At 41.2% G+C, this 13782-nt stretch overlaps 1 protein-coding gene across 4 annotated transcripts in view; it reads right to left on the minus strand.

Annotated features, from left to right (window-relative positions):
- Nucleotides 1–13782, minus strand: part of GNB1L (G protein subunit beta 1 like) — a 425377-nt gene that overhangs the window by 22513 nt on the left and 389082 nt on the right. For all 4 annotated transcript variants that reach the window (XM_086942634.1, XM_086942633.1, XM_086942635.1 and 1 more), the window contains one exon: nt 2220–2435. In XM_086942634.1, the coding sequence (XP_086798760.1) occupies nt 2220–2435 (216 nt within the window). The remainder of the gene's footprint in view (nt 1–2219; nt 2436–13782) is intronic.

The following is a 13782-nucleotide window of genomic DNA, read 5'->3' on the forward strand; positions in this document are numbered from 1 at the left end:
TATATGAATATTGTATGTACTCCCCTTATCTCTCTATGCTCCATCGCATAGCCCATTCCTTCTCGTGCACTCAGATTATATTGAGCTGTTATGTTTGTACTAGTTGATTCAATGCCCATTATATTCCCCATGTTAGACTAATTTTCTGATTTGTTACGTTTGCCTCGAATTGTAAAGCGCTCTGATATCCTTCGGAATCAAGTTTGCGCTATATAAAACTTTATAAATAAATAAATATGTCACCAAAACAGCTGAGGTGACATCAAGCACCCTGTCGCTCCTCGAAGAGAACACTGGGTTGACACTTTGTCCCATGCTTATCCCAATTGCCTCTTGTTGGAGAGGATGGGTTAAGAGCGGAAACTACCAAAAGGACAGAGACTTCCAAGACCCCTGCTCACTTCCTGTCTCTAATGCAGAAGGAGCAAGGGCAGTGGCCAGAGTACCAAGGGGCAAGAAAGGGAATTGTGTTGTATTTTAACACATGTATTGCCCCTCATAGGCCTGAAGAGGCCATAAGTTCTCCTGGGGGTCAAGTGGCTGCTTCTTTTGTTGGGCAATATTGATACATCGTGGGCTTGAATGTGGCCTGCGTCAGAAACATGTTCCTATCAGTAGAGGCACCCATGGTCACTCAACTGATGTCCGTGTACACGGCTAAGCAACTACAACAGGTTGCAAGGTATTCATCCAATGTATGTGTAAACTGTTTTTGTTATCGAAATTGGATTATTTCCACACACCATATTTGGCTGCTCATGGTCGCCTGAGGACTTGGCAATAATTGAGATTTGATCAATATAATTTTCAATAAACCCTTAAAAACCTATATCCTGCTGGCATACTTGGGGGGATTAGAAAGGAGCAAACTGGGTGTATCAAAGCCCAACTATATTCTTAATGAATTACAGCTGAAGGAGACCAGTGAAGTGAAAGTACATTATTCACGTGTCCGGAACTGGCTAAGTGGGGACCAACTCTGGGCTTTTCAGAAGGTGATAAAAAAGGGGTACAACTCTAGGTGGTGGATGGAGGAGCCCTGAAGGCCTAAGACAGGGTTTATTTCTAAGGAGTTAAGAGTAGAATTTAAAAGACTGCAAATGTTATCAGATTAAATCTAAAACAAATTGCATTTGTACTGAACAATCGGTTGACAAAGTTTGAAAAGAATAACACAGAATTGCACCTACGTTTTTAATACATTTCCGATGTTTGAGGAATTCAAAAATACTCATAAAACCTGGAAAATACTCCCATGCAGATTTTTGTTGCACAAACCGAATTCTGTGTCTACAGTCCCACTTCAGGAAATGTTACACTATTCAAATGCAATTTTACATTTTTGTTTTTTTCTCTACGGAGAATACTTTCTCTTCATCCTCCGTTGATTTTAAAGGTGTTCACACCCGGTTCCACCAGTGAGCAACCCTACTGCTTCCTCTTGACATCTCTGACCACTGTAGGGTGTTAATGCACTCCCACAAGCCTTCTATAGCCCCACAAACGTGTGAGTCTGCAGGGTTCACCTGCTTTGATGGGTTGCCCGACCCGACACTCCCACAAACGCCCCCTGGCTCATGAGGACATGTGCTCGCGTGCTCCATGTATGTTAACCCATGTTTGCAAACCTACGTGCTGCACAAAGCGCTCCACAACAGGGCGTCACCTCGAGCAGCGCTAGAAGCAGGTGGCAGCAAATGCCGAATTGTGGCATGTGTTTTAGTTCTACAGCTGTGCAAAAGATCTGAGGAAAAGAGGGGAAAAAACACAAACCGCAATACAAAGTAATTTGACAAGAGCTATCTTGCCAGCTGCAGAACTTGGCAAGCAAGAAAGCAGATGTGCATTTTAAATACATACTGAACAAATGAAGACGTGGGCTGACCAGGGCAGGGCTACTCACATCCCTGAACGACCGCCGCCATTTTATCAAAGTCTGAACAGCATTAGCCTGGGTAGGTCTCTGCGGTGTCTGTCTCACTGCATGGGCCAATGTTTCACACATTCCGGCCCCGTCCCTGGGGTTGGGGAGGAGGGGGCAGAGATAAGGCAGGGGTCGAGCGCACCTTGGCACCTGTCTCGCCTGACATCTGACAGTAAGCAGGGGGCGCTGCTGTTCCCCTCTTTGACTGATGACCAGGGTCTAAGGCACTTCTGGATAAACATTGGTCCCGCCTATCAGGCGGAAGCAGGGGGTGGATGTCAAGGATGCTACTGACCTCTAGGCGCTGCTGCTCATCCAAGCGCCAGATGCTGAGCGCTCTGTCGGAGGAGGCTGAAACGCCTCGCGCCCTCTCTGGGTCGAAGTCAAGGCACATGACGGGGTCCTGGTGGCACAGAAGGCGACTCAGGGTCCTCTTTTCAGCAATGCTCCAGAGGATGAGGGACCCGTCCTCATATCCAACCAGCAGCAATGGGGAGGAGCCTGAGGAAGGCTGTTAAAACGAAAATAACATACACTTTATTTAAAAGAATATTAAAAAATAACATAAAAAATATATGGGTGTGTGTGTGTGTGTATATATATATATATATATATATATATATATATATATATATATATATATATATATATATATATATATATATATATATATATATATACTCCAACAGCCACAATCATGTAGCCAATAACGGGTGCACTCCTCGGGTATATCAACAAAATAGTTTTATTGGCTTGATCACAAAGCACTGACAGACGCGTTTCGGCACAACGCCTTTCTCAATGTCAGTTTCACTCATAATTCAGTTAACATTTAAATTTAGGAGGAATACGCCACATGCAACATTTCATTGAAAGCGATGATGTTCTAAACACTCTGCATAATATTAAGAGAATGTGGCGGCCATCTTAAGCTGCTATTTGTGGCTATGAATCTCATTCCAGTATTCACCAATTTCTACAGTGTAGCAAGAACTCCATCAAAATCATAATTTCAAAAACAAATAAATAATTAAATATGTAACTACATATATAAATTCATTAAAAAATTCAATAATAGAGGGACTTAAATCAGTATTGACAATCGCTGCACTAAATTTACAGCATGATAATTCTTAAATCATTAACATTTTTTTGCCGGAACGAGAGCAAATTTCGAAATGGAAATCCCTAATGATGATAGCAAAGGTCATTTCTTAGTCTATGTTGCAGTTATACTAAGAATATGCCATCATCTAAATGCCTAATCGCAGCAGCGCCCTCTCATGGATCCTACCAGATACACAATCAAACCCTGAATGGGCTGGAGGGGATGAATAACCTGTACTCAGATTTGTGACACTATTTTGCAACTATGTAGAGCAGAGGAGAAAGTAAGGAAGAGTTAAATAGCATATCTTCCCCACAACAATCACCATAATCCCATGTTGATGGACTGAAAACCCTCCATTCGCAGGGTACCACACTAGCGTACTAGCGTACATGGACCCAAAATTCTTCTTCATTGTTAAGGCCCTGTGGCGTCTTGGTTTGTAATTCAATTATATATTTAGATTCCAAGATTCGTAGCTTTTTAACTCTATCTCCTCCTCTTTCGTATAAATATATATATATATATATACACATATATATATATATATATATATATATATATACAGTCAATCTCGGTAAGAACTGAGGACGCCATGTCCTTGCCGCTTGTGACGGGACGGCGGTCCGTGGCAAAAGGGGGCAAACCTAAATACCAATCCAAAATGCTGCAAAACTATCCAAAGGGTCCGAATTGAAAACAGCAACAAAGGACTCGCATATGCCTGATAAGCAGTATTTTATTTAGCAAATTAATCGGCAAACTTGAGACGCACTCAAGAACGGGTTTCAACTTCATTTATTGATGCAAAACATGAACTGCTGCGTGCCTCCCCTACGCGTTTCAGCAGTTGAGTCTTGATCACGGGCACAATGGTCAGTTTAGAATGATCAGCAGGAAGTACACCTTTATCACGTGATAGCACTCCAGTGCATAGGGGAGGTACGCAGCAGTCTATGTTTTGCATCAATAAAGTTGAAAGCCATTCCTGAGTGTGTCCAGGGACGGCTTTAGGGCAGTGCAACTATTGTGGCCGCACTCTGTGCTGACCTGGGGAGGGGATGCTGACCTCAGAGGGTTGTTGCTAAAAGAGGTTAGTTTACAAAGATAGACATTTTTATTAGTAAATCTAGCCTTTACCAGTGCTTTAAAACAAATTAAATGATTGTGAGAGATTGGCTATTGAGAGATATGGGGCACTTTTACACATTGATAGTCATGGGGTGTTGTGTAGGTCCTAAGACTCCCCTTGTGTAAAACATATTTACTGCGATAATCAGGAGAGAGAAGAATACAAAAGAAATTGCTAGGATCAATATAGTAAATAGTAGATACATTTTTACCATAGTGCTAATAAGATGAACATAAGCAGCTGAGATAAAAACAGTAGTACGTGCATATTCCTAAAATGCGCACCCTAAGTAATTTGCCTAAATGTACTCAGCCTAGATCTGTATGTGCAGCATGTATATGTGTGTATCTATATATGGGTGTAGCCAAGAAACCCCTATGGAAGACCAGCCCCCTCACCTGATGGTTGAGAACGAAAGACCCCGTCTCTGCTTTGAGGATGACATTCCGCAAGGGATGTCAGACTGCTGCGTGTTGAAAACTCAGCATGCAGGACCCCATGTCAGCTTGGAAGGAATTTTCCTCTAATGTGCAGGTGGAAATAAGGGTCTTATATACTAGAGTGGTCACTCCAGTTTTTCTTCTAAAATCGATATGTTTTGAAAACAGTCACAACTGTTTTGAAAACAATCATAAATGTTTTTCAAAACAAATGCGATCATGCACAGCTGGCTGTTGGCCAAAGATGAAAAAAGTGGTGACCCGTATACAGAATAATTTTACCATGCCTGAGGACATGTTTATGTAGGTCAGTTACAGGGATTATGATAGAATACAGAAAGCCTGTGTCGAAGAGACAGGAGCAAGCTACCAGGTAAAAGGTCACCTGTTCAGAACCGTTATTGTCGTGTGGATGGGACAAATGAATGTAAAAGGGTACACATGACAGGACTAGCCTAAAGGACAAGATGGGGGATTGCCACAACTTATTGTTGCACAAGGTGCCACAAGTGCTAAAGCCAGCCCTTATTGTGTCTTGTACCTCCTTGGGCAAATGGAGAAGGTTGTGATGGTTTAACGGCTTTGCCCGAAGTTGAAAAGAGACTGCACCACCCATCAAAAGACCAGCACAAACCACCCATGAGGAATTGTAGGCGACAGCTGTTCTCACAGATTTCCTGCTTTCATGAGGGCCCGTTGGCGTTTGGATTTGGGGTTGAAATACAGGAGAACATATGAATGGAGAAATTATTGGGACATGAACTCTGTGCATCTATTATAGAATGTGATATATTGACATGGACCAGTGCCCAGAATGCATCAAATACTGCTCTCACATGAAAGGCTCACTGGAGTTCTATCACATGATAAAAGGTGTACTTCCTGCTGGTCAATCTAAACTGCTGATTGTGCCCGTGATCAAGGCTCAACTGCCGAAACGCGTAGATGAGGCACGCAGCAGTTCATGTTTGCATCAATAAATAAAGCTGGAAGCCGTTCTTGAGTGCCTCCCTTACTTCCTTGGTACAAAAGGGGGTGGTAATAGACGGAGCATCTGAACCAATCAAACACTCACACCCAGTCAAAAGATCTGGGTTTAATCCATCACCGTTCTTTAGCCCACTCTGCCACCCCAGTTCAGACATGGCTATATGCAAATCAGTCTGACCCTGTGCCTCATGGGAACAGTCCAGCCCGAACTGCCAAGCCATGTCTTCCCTGGACCGGAAACAAGCTTACAAGGACCAGTTTCTGGCATTCCAGCCCGGCTTGCTTGAATCCAGTGGCAAAGTGAGCAAGGGACTCACGTCTGAGCATACCCTGCCACACTTATGGCCAAAAGCGGTACAAAAGGGGGTGGTGATGGACGGAGCATCTGAATCAATCCATTACCACCCCCTTTTGTACCGCTTTTGGCCGCCATAAGTGTGGCAGGGTATGCTAAAAACAATTTAAAATATAATTACATATATATAAATAAACCTATAATATCAATATATATAAAAATTAAATATGAGAAGGTTAAAAAGTTAAAATAAATATTTTTAAAATAAATAATATTTTACACTACATTAAATATAACAATACTAAATACGTTACATAGCGTAAAGGATAAAATTACTATTTACACTCCAACAAGTGGTACAGTAGGGAAAGTGTTGGATAGGAGGTGGAAAAAAATTACTATTCCCACTCCAGCGAGTGGAACAGTAGAGAAAGTGTTGGATAGCGGGTGGGTAAAAATAACTATTCCCATTCCAGTGAGTGCAACAGTAGGTACTGTGTTGGATAGCAGGTGGGTAAAAATTACTATTCCCACTCCAGTGAGTCCAACAGTAGGAAAAGTGTTGGATAGTGGGTGTGTAAAAATTACTATTCCCACTCCAGTGAGTCCAACAGTAGGGAAAATGTTGGATAGTGGGTGTGTAAAAATTACTATTCCCCCTCTACTGAGTGCAACAGTAGCGAAAGTTTTGGATAGCGGGTGGGAATAATTTAATATTCACATTCCACCAAGTGTAACAGTAGGGAAAGTGTTAGATAGCGTAGGGGAGTAATTTAGTATACCCACTCCTGCAATATAATTAACATTAATTAACAAGTAATTTTTTTCAAAATTAATTTACCTCCCACCATTTTCCCCTATAAATGTCACCTACAATATTGTAAAATATGAATAAATTAACATAATTATTTACCAATTAATTAAAAACAATTAATAACATTCATTCATAAAATTTACATAATAAAATTACTTTTAATATATATAATCTATAAAATAAAAATTACATTAAAACTAAATTACTTCCTACCCTACTCACCTATCAACCTTCAACCCACCCTTAAAAAAAAGTAAACAATTAACTTATTTACAAATTAATTATTCATAAATATATAATGAATTACTAATTAATACAAAACAGAGTAACATAATTACCAATTAATTATTAATTGTTATTAATCAATGTATAATTAATTAATAATAAATTAATTAACGTAATTAACAATATAAATTATTACATACTAAATAATTAATAAAATTAATGAATTACAATTAAATTACTACCCACCCTATTCCCCTATAAACCCACAACCCGCTACAGAATTAACTTACGCAAAAAGTGACTAACATATAATTAATTAATTCTAAATAATTCTTAAAAAATGTATTATAATTAAATTACGTCCCACCCCATTTCCCCTATAAACCCACAGCCCGCTACGGAATTAAATTACACAAAAATGTAGTAACTTAAAATTCATTACTTAAAAAAAATTCAAACATACATTACAAAAATAATGCATACTTTTAACACATATACTAACATTTAAATCTCACAAAAAAATTGATATGTTTAACAACTATATTATGACTGTCGATATTAGTAACTTCGCTATTATGACAAACGATATTTTTTACCTGCATTTCGATATTCTGCACCACTATATTTTTGACAGTCAATATTAAGTCCACTCTATATTTTAAACTCAATATTTTGCCATATCGATATTTACAATTGATATTTCGACTGTTCACCCTACCACGGATCACCTTTAATGTCCATGAAAAGACTACTAAGCATTCCAAACTGGGCTGCCAGACTACTCTTGCATATCAAACCATGAGACCACATCTCACCTGCCTTGAAAGCCCTGCATTGGTTACCGGTTGCTAGAAGATCCACGTTCAAGATGCTTTGTATCACCCACAAAGCCATACATGGAATTTACTTATTTATTTGCTTGTTTGTATAGCGCTAGAATCGACACCCGAAGGGGTATCTCTGCGCTTCAGCGAAATATGGGTGGCGGAATAACTCTAATGAGTTAGTAAGTGAGGAAAAGGATAGTCTTCAGCTGCTTTCGAAAATGCCGATGGTCTAGACACTGCCTCAAGGGCAGCGGGAGTTCGTTCCAATAGCGAGGGCTAAGGTGGCATAGGGCCTTTTCTCCCAATCTTGCTCTTCTTACTCGTGGTACTACCAGCAAGGATTTAGTGCTCGAACGGAGTGATCTTGAGGGGGTATACGACATACATTTCTCAGAGAGATATGAAGGTCCTGAGTTAAGCAGTGCCTTATGGATGGCACAGCAGATTTTAAACTTAACTCTTTTGCGGATGGGGAGCCAGTGCAATTTTATCAGAAGAGGACGGGAAGAGGTCCTAGGAGGAGCATTAAGGACCATCCGTGCCACCGTATTCTGAACCACCTGTAGTCTTGCCAGTGAAGCATCATTGGCAGAGATTACAATAGTCTAGGCGACTTAAAACAAGTGACTGGACAAGTGTTTTCCGAGAGGAGTCTGGTAGTAGGGGAAAAACTCGACGGAGTAGGACTATTGTATGGAAACAAGTCCCAGCTGTTTGGGCGGCATGTTTTTTCAGAGTAAGTGCGTGATCAAGCTGGATCCCTAGGTTCTTTACTAACATCTTAGGAGGAGGAAGGGGGCCTAAATCTGTCGGCCACCATTCAGGAGTCCACAGAAGGGATACCTCTCCGAAGAGCATGATTTCAGTTTTCCCCACATTGCACCGGAGGAAGTTGTTCCGCATCCAATCAGATATTGCTCTCGTCCCTTTGGAGAAGGCCACCTGTACTGCTGGAGTGAAGTTGTTAAATGGGAATAGTAGCTGGGTGTCATCAGCGTATGATATGGGGATGAACCCATGGGCCCTCAGAAGATTGGCCAAGGGAGCAATATAGATGTTAAAAAGTGTGGGGCTCAAACATGAGCCCTGTGGTACTCCCTTGGACAACTTAGTAGGGGCCGATCGATAATGACCCAGGTTAACAATCTGAAAACGGTGGGATAGAAAGCTCCTCATCCACTGCAAAGCTGTTTTCCTTGACCCAATCTCTTCCAGTCTTTTAGTCAAGATGTTATGTGAGACTGTGTCAAACGCCGCGGATCGGTCCAACAGTACCAGAATCATAGAATGGCCCTTATCTAGGGTCATCCTGATCTTAGCCGTGACCGCTAGAAGAGCTGATTCGGTGGTGTATTTGGGCCTAAAACCGGACTGGGAAGAATCTAAACATCCAGTGCTTTGACGAAATTGGAGAGGTGGCTGTTTACATGTTTTTCCATTAGTTTGCTTGCAAACGGAAGGAGTGAAATAGGGCGGAGATTGGAAAGATCCGTCCAGGGAAGTTTAGAATTCTTCCGGATAGGCCTAACCTGGGCAACTTTCCACTCCCGAAGTACGTGTCCCTCTCCAAGGGAGAGATTGATAAGGGATTGCATGGCATAGGACACATTTTTAACCAGAAAGGGGAGAATTCTAGCAGGAATGTGATCGTCAGGAGAGCCGGACTTGATTTTATTAATCAATAATTCAACCTCATTCAGCGAGGTTACGGGGAAGTTCAATAATTCAACCTCATTCCGCGAGATTGCGGGGAAGTTCTCTAATAGCTGAAGTTCCATTGAATTAATTTGGTAGGTGCCCTCCTGGATCTGTATCCTACCTCCTGATCCAATGATTTTCCCATAAATCAGTTCTATCTTTTGTGTGAAATAGAGGGCAGTGACGGGGCCTCTAAGCTTTCACATGCTACCGCATTAATGAAATTACAGGATTTGGTACAGGGTTTTAGAAGAGTTGCCAGTCTCCGCTAACTGTGTAGTGATATACAATTTCCGTGACAGTTTTATATTTCTATGGTAGCTGGATGGGACCGCTCTTCATCAGGAATAAAATCACCAAACACATTCAACAAGGGAACCTATGCTCTAAAGGGGCACCTCACCTTAAAATCCCAAGATACAAGAAAAAAACATGGGTGTCAAATCCTTCTCTGTTCAAGCAGCCAAACAATGGAACTCTTTTCCCCCAACATAAGATCCACCGACAACCACCTTATCTACAGAAAACTACTCAAGAATTGGCTCTTCCCCACATAAGCACCATACGCAAACAGAAATTCACAGCATGTCCCTCTGTATATAAGCATTTATATTACTATAGACATGCACCTATCTTTGTGTAGTGCTTTGTATAAACATGTAGAATAATTATGTTGTTTAAAAAAAAAGTACAATAACACTTGAAAACCAGAGATTATCTGATGCACCTTTGGTCTACATGTACATACTTCCATTGTGCATCTATGTGTCTTCCATGTACTTGGATCTGTGCTTTTGTTACTTTTCTCCTGAAAAAGTATATTCAATGCACTATCCTATTTCTCATCCTGTACCTTTATCATTATCTATAATCTACATATACTTCCCACCTTAATGCATCTATATACTCTCAATGTACTTATGGATCTGTATATTTATCACTTTCTTCCAATTTAGCATTTCCAATGCACTATTTCTCTGCCTATACTTCTCTCAATATATCTTCTAGCCCAACTTTCTGACTCATCTCAAACTTCTTTCTATTACTCTTTCCAGTGCACTACCCTATTTCTCATCCTATACACCTATCAATATATCCTCTACAGCCACTCTAATTTATCCCAAACCCCATACCAATACTATGATCCCCAAAATAACCCTTTCTAGACTCCCACCTACTTTACCCCTCCTTGCATCATCTGACACCTCTTTTTCTATACCGATCCCCCACAACAAACCTTTCTAAACTCTTTCCTCTCACTCTTCCCCTCCACAACACATTTTGTACTCATCCAAAAGCCTCCTCCTACTGCTATGACCTCCCCCCAAAAAATATATACATATCTAAATCCTTCACTATCCCTCCACTATCCTTTTCAATCAAAATAACAGATTAACATGTTCACTTCTCAAATTTCATATTCCACTATACTAATTCACCACTACTCCTTTATGGGTTCCAGAGTAGCCTGCTACTCGCCAATAGAGCGCTTCAACACACCATCAGGGATACAAGCGCTATATAAATGCAAACCTTTTTCCCTTTTCAACCCCTCCACAACCCTTCTCAATCCAAATAACTGACTAACATATCCACCACTCAAATTACTTTCATATTTCACTATACTCATTCAACACTAAACCTTATGGGTTCCAGAGTAGCAGGCTACTCGCCAAAAAAGCGCTTCAAAACCCCATCATAGGTAGCAAGCGCTATATAAATAAAAACCTTGCTCGCTCTTCTATCCCGCCGCCTACCCTTCTCTATCCAAATAACTGAATAATATATCCACCACTCAAATTACTACATATATTTTACTACGCTAATTTTCAACATTCATTCTTTATAAGTTCTGGAGTAGCGTGCTACTTGCCAGAAAATAGCTTCAACACCCATCAGGCGTAACAGGTGCTATATGAATGCAAACCTTTCTTCCCCTTCTATCCCTCCGCTATCCTTCTCACTCCAAATAACTGACTAATATCCACCATTCAAATTACTTTTATATTTCACCACACTAATTCACAACTAATCCTTTATGGGTTTCAAGAGTAGCGTGCAACTCGCCCAAATAAGTGCTTCAGCACCCCATCAGGGGTTACAAGCCCTATATAAATACAAACCTTTTTTCCTCTTCTATCATTCTGAATCCAAATAACTGACTAACCTATCCACCACTTAAATTACTTTAATATTTCACTATACTAATTCAACACTAATCCTTTACGGGTTCCGGAGTAACGTGCTACTTGCCGAAAAAGCACTTCAACGCCTCGTCAGGGATCGTAAGCCCTATAGAAATGCAATTAGAATACAATACAATACCATCAGTCACACTTTAATTACTCTCACACACCACGAGTGGGGAACAACTCCTACTTCAGCCTGCCTTCTCTCCGCTCTTCTTCTTCATATTCTAAATTTCCCTGCCTTCTTTCCTGACTGGAACTACACTCTCTTTCACCTCCCCCACGAGTAGGGAGACAGTGCCTGCTTCAACCAGGCACTCCTCCGCCTTTCCTCTTCTTCCGGCACATATCACAACCTCTCCCCGCCTTCTGCCCTAAATGGATGTCGAAGCGGATCTCCTTCCAACACCTGCATATCTCCACAAATAAGTTCTTCACAACCAATTTTGAAAACCAAACCCCCAGATAACTCCAAATTCAAACAGGTAATCGAACCCATCTCCCCTTATGCGATCCCCGTCTCACTCTCTTGGTCTCCTATCGTCACCGAGTCTCCTGTCTAAGAAAATGGATGTCCTATCACGAGCAGTTTTACAACTTCCACACTCGATGTCTACGCTCAGTTGCTGTCCACACCATAGTTCACAACTTTGCTGGTATACACTGAAGAATAACCAGTGGGCTGAAAATCTACCTAGGAACAGCCAACAGTCACCATCTCAGGCCCAACAGAACTAAACCTAACTCTAGATGGTACTGACCTCAGCGATCTCATTGAAAGTTATGAAGCCTTAAATGTTATCAATAAACCTGTCCATTACCCTATACAAGACAACCATGTCTACCTTGTGGAGAGGTGTGGTGCAGCGGCCAGGGCAGCTTACTTCGGAGCACAGGGTTCATGGTTCGATCCCCGGCTCCGGCGGCAGCTCAGCAGCATGGGACTCTGGGCAATAGCTCACTTAATTTCCACGACGGCCCCCAGCACATTGAGACCCGTAAGGGTGAGTAGTTTGCCATTACAAATACGGATTTACATTTTTACATTTATAAGGACCCACAGATATCATTCATGCCCACCACCCCCGTAGAAGGAACTGTCCAATCTCACTTTTGTTCCCACTGAGCGCCCTAGGCTCCTACAAAGCCATCACTTTGTGCCTACTACATAATTGCCGATCCACAGTTAAACAGTGCTTGGAACATTCATGCATGTTTTCAACCCAGATATCTTGGTCTTCACTGACACTTGGTTCAGTGGTTCCTCGAACTATTTCCTAGACATTTATATCCCCTTGAACTAATCAATTCAATTCAAAGCTTTATTTCGATAAACATGTGATATCATAAAAGCACATACACAAGATAAAAACCATAATTCATAAGTCATTACAATTTACAAAATTAATAACAATAAAAACGTCCATACTACAATAAATAGGTTAAGAGGCATATTAAACAGTAAAAGCTTTGCAGAAGTAAAAATTAAGGATGTTTAGTTAAAAAGTGGTTCATCACAGAGATTTTGCTCTTATTACCCAGGCCCAGCTCAAGAATTTAGCAACACCACAGACTAAACGTGTACTGGTGTCAGTCTTAAGAATTCTCAAGGCTACGGAATGACTCCTGGTGCCGAGCAATAAGCATGTGGGTTTTAGCCATCTCTGCCTAGGCTTTGCATATGCCGGGCACACAAAAAAGACATGGGCAATAGTTTCGGTAACGCCATTACAAGTAGGGCACTCAGATGAGGTTTGGTACGGGGGCTTCCATTTACAGGTGTAATCATGCAAAGGTAAGTTTCCCAACCTGAACTGGATGAACAGGGATCTATCCCTTGGTTTTACAATAAGGTCCAGGTAAGGCTCCCAACGAGGCTGAGTTTTATGCTGTTTAAACTCCTCAGTCAGCCTACCCTGGTTAGAGTCCCTTAGATCTTGCTCATCCACCCAGTTCCAGTAGGCTCGCTTAAGTTCAAGCTTGGGTACGGAAGTTCCACGCTCCCAACCAATACTCCAGTGTGACTGAGAACTCAGACATGGCGGTGTAATAGCAGTAATTCATAGAACATGCTAAAGTGCAAAATATTTCCTACAGAACCCTTTCCCTCCTTCCTATGCCTTTCCTTGAAATCTCCTTT

Source organism: Lissotriton vulgaris, chromosome 11 (assembly GCF_964263255.1).
Source record: "Lissotriton vulgaris chromosome 11, aLisVul1.2, whole genome shotgun sequence".
Classification (NCBI taxonomy): domain Eukaryota; kingdom Metazoa; phylum Chordata; class Amphibia; order Caudata; family Salamandridae; genus Lissotriton; species Lissotriton vulgaris.